We start from the raw sequence: 6,000 nt of genomic DNA, 5'->3' as shown, positions 1-6,000 counted from the left end.
AGTCTGTATCCAAGGGGGTCCCCGGTGTGCATCGCCAGATGCTCGGCCCAGCATCAAACGCACCCCTGTAGTAAGAGCAGCGACCTCGCAGCCACGCGCGGCTCCAGGGGTACCGAGCTAGGTCGCGCGCCGGGCTGGCCGACTCGGGAAGCCCCCGGAGCCGGGCCACAGGGCTGCAGAACGACAACTGCCGCAGCGCTTCTCTGAGCGAAAGGCTCCTTTCCATTTTATCCCGCCGCCGCTCCGGCGCAGCGCGCCGGGCTCCGCCCCAAAGGGGCTCGGCAGTCGCCAGCGCGCCCGCGCCTGGTCACCGGAAGAGGCGGGCTACGTCACAAGGGCCTACGCGTCTCTCCGGGGCAGGAGTTGACAGACGGTCTCTGGCTGGATTTCGGCGGCCCCGGGACCGCGGAAGAGGCTCCCGAGGGCGGCCGCGATGCCGAGCCAGCAGCGGGTCAGTCAGCTCCTGGATCTGTGAGTCCGCCCCGCCCGCCTCCCTGTCGCCCCGCCCCGGCGCCGCCCGCGCCCGCCGCCCGCGCCCGCCGCCCCGCGCGGCTCCCCTTCCCCGCCCCCTTCTTGCCTCCCACCGAGAAGGCCCCGCGGGTGTTTCTAGACCTGGGTCTCTGATTTTGTCTTCTCCTCGCTGAGGACCGTCGTACCAGGGGGGCTGCCCGGCAGGCTTGCCCCTCTGGCCCCCGATAGATGTCCTATCAGTCAGCTTTGACAGCTGCACGCCCGGGCGGTTTCTGGCAGCGGCCTGTCTCTGATGGGAGCTGAAAGCCTTGGTAAAACAAAACAAAACAAAAAACAAAACACTGGATGGGGCTCTCAGAAGCCTTCATCAAAGTTCCACCCAGTTACTGTAACAGGGATAAATATTGCTTCTTTGACACAGCGCTCAAATCCTTGATTGTGCTTGCTGGGTTCAGCTCCCGGTTTTGCTATTATTCTCCAGTTGTGTGACTGTGGGAGAGTAGCTTCACCTCTCTGGGCCCTAGTTCTTGATCTACAAAATTAGTATAATAACAGTACCTATCTCATGGCGTTGTAGTGAGCAATAAACGTAACATATTTAAATCCTTAGAAGGCTGCCGAGTATTAAAAGAAATTTCAGAGAGGTTTACTTGATATGAATATTTTATTGAGGCAGAAACCAGAAGCACAGAGGCATGTAGGTACAGGATGGCTTTATAAAGTGAGCACGAGGAAGCTGTTTAACCTTTACAATGGTTATTACGTTGGGAGTTTACAGACAGCAGGGGATTGGTTAAAAGTGATTATCTTACGCTATTTTAAGAAGACAATTTAAGTTGATTATTAGAGGCATTTACAAGGAATAACCTGTTAAGTGTCACTTATGTTCATGATATAAACTAGATTTGGTTTCGCTTATGCGGTCTACATGGCTTGGTCAGCTTGGGGGATTTTCAAGCCTGGTCTCCATTTATTTTATTTAAAAAGTCCCCGACTTTTGGTCTTTCTCTCGGCAAGCTTAGAGTGTGAACCAATATGGTGTTACTCTCACTACCCCTTTGATGTAGTCCTTGGGATGGATGGTCATGTAATTGCTGTTACCGGCAGTTACATAGTCACCCTGGACACGGTCAGTGGGATCATTGAGTTCTTCCAGTTGTCTAATCCTGATGGATAACATATGATGTGTGAGTAGTCGCTGAAAGACATTTAAACTCTTGAGAGGATACAAGGCACTTAGGGAGGTTAATATAATGACTATGTGGAGAATAGTAGTCAAGGATTGAAAGATTCTCCAGAGCAGAGTCCCAGGAGCCATGATTTAACCAACTAAATAATCAAGGGAAGAAGCGTTGCCTATTTGATTAAAGACTGGCATCTGATCTTTAAGATCTTTTTGATATATTAACATAGAAACAACATTTTTTTTTTACCAGTTACAGTACATGCACTTCTGTCTTGGGTGGTTAGGGTGTCTAAGGCTATGCAGTTGTCTAAAATAACTCTGGCTAAAGAATTTACAGATTCTTGCTGTAACTGTAGAGATTTTGCAGAGAATAAGGTCTCTCCCAATGAGGTTTAAGTGCAGTCTTTTGTTGGTGTCTTTTCCAATAAACTGAGTCTCTAGGTTCTAATATATGGGGCACATTGTCTTCTTTGGAAGCAGATCACAGAAAGCTTTATGGACCTGTGGAAATAAGCCTTTCAGTATTGCATTAGTGCCTTATAGTACTGAACTATGTCATGATTACTTAAGATGGGATAAACATGAGGATGTCTTATTTTAGGAGGCGGTGTTATAGGTAAGCTTCCATCTAAGTAGGCTTCTATATGGTGTGAGCAATCAAGTATTCAATAAGAAGCATTTCTATGGAAACAAAAGAAAGGCAAAGATTAAAGATTAGTTGGAACAAATTATAAATGCAGTTGTTGAGTCTAGAGAGCAGCCAGTCGAGAAAATTTTTGGAGTTGAGCTCGGACTTTTGGATGAAGGTGGAATGAAGGTGGCAGTTTCAAACTGATAGATTTTCCTGGTTTGCAGTTTGAATGTCTTTGATGATGTCATCAGGTGTTCTGCTGAGCTCTGAGTCGCCTACATAGAAGTAGGTATGAAGGTTGTCTTGTCTATATGTGATCTGTTGTGACTTCTCCGAAGTCTATATCAAGACTGAAAGCTGTAGCTTGTAGGGTTTGAGGAAAAGGACAGTTTTAGTTTTTATATCAAGTCAGAGGGTGGGAGGAAATTGAAAATATTAGTTTGGAGAGTCATAGCCAGATATTGGAGAAAACTAGAAGAGTTCAGGATCCAGTCCAGTTTACAGTTAGATACAAAACCTCAAAGACAATAAGCAGGACTCGAATTTGATTATGAATATGCCAAAGTTTTCTGTTTAAACATAATTTTTCTCTCTGTAGTCACCTCATTTTTACCAAAGATAATCACAAGTAATTTGTTTGTAAAATAAGTCTAGTCTCTTTAAACTTGGCTTGTTATTTACATAAGTGCAGCAAGAACAGTGACTTTATGCACATTCTCAAATACGGTACTCCAGTCAAAGCTTTGGTAATATCCAAGGGGCTTTATTGGCTCCATAAAGTCTACTTTAGATCCTTAAAACTGTCTTAATAAGTAAGATAAGATCTTAATAAGTAAGATAAGATCTTAATAAGTAAGATCTCAGGTTAGATCTTTAATAGCCTCTTTATGCTAAGAAGGCAAGCGAAGGACTTGTCCAGTTGTGTCCTGTTACAAAGAGAACAGATTCTTATTGAATTTATGCAAATATCTATATTGCCATGAAAATAAGAATACTCAGTAAGGGTTGTTTTTTTTTAATTTGTTTGTTTTAATTCTGAAGGGATCAGGTAAGGAGAAAAAATAAATGTTTCATTTTTGTTTTTAAAAGTATACTTTACCAAATTGTTTTAAGTTTAGATAGCTTAGAAGGAGAGGAAAAAAGGGTTCTTTAAATCTGGAAAACAAGCATTGAAGAACTGACAGTGTTTCAAACAAAGTCATAAAAGTTACAATTATTTTCATCAGTTCATTTGGTCCCATGTAATTAATCCTTGTTTTGCTTGATCTTGGGTTAGCAGTTTTATGAATTAAGCAGTTTCTCCATTAGAGTTCTAGAAATTCTTACTCAGTTTAGTGGTATGAGCTTAAAGTTATCAGAAATCTGTATTCCAGAGTACTTGTCAGGGTCCTTTCCATGAATCTCCATAAAGACAAAGCATTTTGGCCTGTAGTTGATTGTAAATGCTTTACTGTGAAGCAAAACTTAGTTACCTATTCAGCCAAAGTGACAACTAAAAGATTTCAAAAGCAAATACAGAAAGTTACATATTTGTAAAAGACAAAACAAAACCAAAAAAACCTTACCTCTTGTAATGTTGTAAAGATTCAGTTTTCCTAAGTAGTTAAGGACCTGATAAAGATAACATGAAGCACAGGAAATTATTTTGCTAAGACACAGAATCTTTAGTTCCTAGACAGTTTACACAAAAGGTAAAGAAAAACCTTTTATAATACAGTAAGTCTCCTACATACAAACAAGTTCTGTTCCGAGAACACGTTTGTAAGTCCAATTTGTTCATAAGTCCAACAAAGTTAGCCTAGGTACCCAACTAACACAATCGGCTGTATACTGCTGCTTTTACGCTTACTTCTGGACATCCTGGGCTTGAAATAAAGATACTGTACTACTGTACTCTATACAGCACTGTACAGTAAAGTACGCAAAAACACAACCCTTGTAGAGGATGCACACCTGTGACTATGTATGCCAGACACGTGAACTAACTTATGTGATTGGACATGCGAATGCACGTTCGCATTTTTGAAAGTTCGCAACTTGAGGGTTCATATGTAGGGGACTTACTGTATCTTATTAAGAGCAGACCAATAATTTAAGAAACTTTGTGCTTTTAACACAGAGGGTAAAAACGTTCTAGTTTGTTTCAGTTTATTATTGAGCTCATTTTTTAAAACCCTTATAATTTTAGCTAACTTTGACCTTCCAACATAAAATTCAAGCACTTTCTATATCCATTTAGAGTTTGTGTTATTCCTTTTCTCTTTCTCATTCTGGAATGAACAGTAATTTTACTTTACAAAATTACTGTACAAAATTACTCTCTTTTTTCCATAACAAAAATACAACCTAAATTCTTTGCATGCTCTTCTTCTAAAAATACATCCCATTTTCCTCTCATACTTTATATACAAAGTTGTTTTCTTTCATTCTTGTTTCTAGTATTTTTTTATATATTGATTATAAATTTTAACCTTTATTAACGTTTATTTTCCAGTGAAAACTAGGAAGCATGCAGTTGTGAACTGTCGTAATAGCAGCATCCTATAGTAGATTAGCAAATTCATGAATACATAATTACAAAAAATTATATTTTTTAGAGATGTTTTCTCACAGTATAATTTTTTCTTACAGTTTTGTGGAGATATAATTGACATACAGCACTGTGTAACTCTGAAATGTACAGCATAATGACTTACATACACAATTTTTTAGTGAACATCTATTGTTTTATACAGATACAAAATTAAAGAAATAGAAAAAAAGGGTTTTTTTCTTATGATAACTCTTAGAAATTATTCTCATAGCAGCTTTCATATGTAACATAAAGCAGGGTTAATTATATTTATCATGTTGTGCATTATATCCCTAGTACTTATTTATCTTATAACTGGAAGTTTGTAGCTTTTGACTGCCTTCGTCCAATTCCCCCTGCCTCTGGTAACCACAAATCTGATCTCTTTTTCTATGAATTTGTTTGCTGTTTGTTTTTGAAGTATAATTAATCTACAACACTATGTTAGTTACTGTTACACAACATAGTGATTCAGTACTTCTATACATTTCAAAATGATAACCATGATAAATCTAGTTACAGTGTCACCAAACAAAGATATTATATAGTAGTTGACTATATTCGCCACACTGTACATTTCATACCCATGACTCATTTATTTTGCAGCTGGAAATTTTGTACCTCTTAATCTTCCTCACCTGTTTTTTTTCTGCCCCCCATCCCCTCCCCTCTGGCAACCAGCTCTTTGTTCTCTGTATCTATAACTATTTCTGTTTTGTTTGTTCAGTTTTGTTTTTTAGATTCCACATATAAGTGAAATCGTACAGTATTTGTTTTTCTCTGACTTACTTCACTTAGGATAATGTCCTGTAGGTCCATCCATATTGTCGCAAATGGCTAGATTTCATTCTTTTTAATGGCTGAGTAATATTCCATTTTAAAATACATATCACGTCTTCTTTATCCATTCATATGTTGATGGGTGCTTAGGTCACGTCCATGTCTTGGCTATTGTAAGTAATGCTGCAGTAAAGATAGGGGTGCATATATCCTTTTGAATTAGTGTTTTTGTTTTCTGTGGATAAATACCCAACAGTGGAATTGCTGGATCATATGGTAGTTCTATTTTTAATTTCTTAAGGAATCTCCATACTGTTTTTTGGGGGTTTTTTTAGTTTCTGCTTTATAACAAAGTGAATC

The 6,000-nt window shown here is 39.3% G+C and overlaps 1 protein-coding gene across 2 annotated transcripts in view; it reads left to right on the top strand.

The window, feature by feature from the left end:
• The first annotated feature begins 314 nt into the window (after window positions 1-314).
• Window positions 315-6,000, top strand: part of AMN1 (antagonist of mitotic exit network 1 homolog) — a 71,332-nt gene continuing 65,646 nt past the window's right edge. The window contains exon 1 of one of the 2 annotated variants that reach the window (XM_060113580.1): window positions 315-451. Coding sequence is in view for 1 of the 2 variants with exons in the window: in XM_060113579.1 (XP_059969562.1) it covers window positions 434-471 (38 nt within the window). In the remaining variant the exon portion in view is untranslated. Of the gene's footprint in view, window positions 472-6,000 lie in introns of both variants that reach the window. The other variant, XM_060113579.1, reaches the window with a different exon arrangement.

This window comes from Mesoplodon densirostris, chromosome 11, assembly GCF_025265405.1.
Source record: "Mesoplodon densirostris isolate mMesDen1 chromosome 11, mMesDen1 primary haplotype, whole genome shotgun sequence".
Lineage (NCBI taxonomy): Eukaryota > Metazoa > Chordata > Mammalia > Artiodactyla > Ziphiidae > Mesoplodon > Mesoplodon densirostris.
Note: the sequence above shows the minus strand (reverse complement) of the source record. Positions and strands in the feature narration are given on the sequence as shown.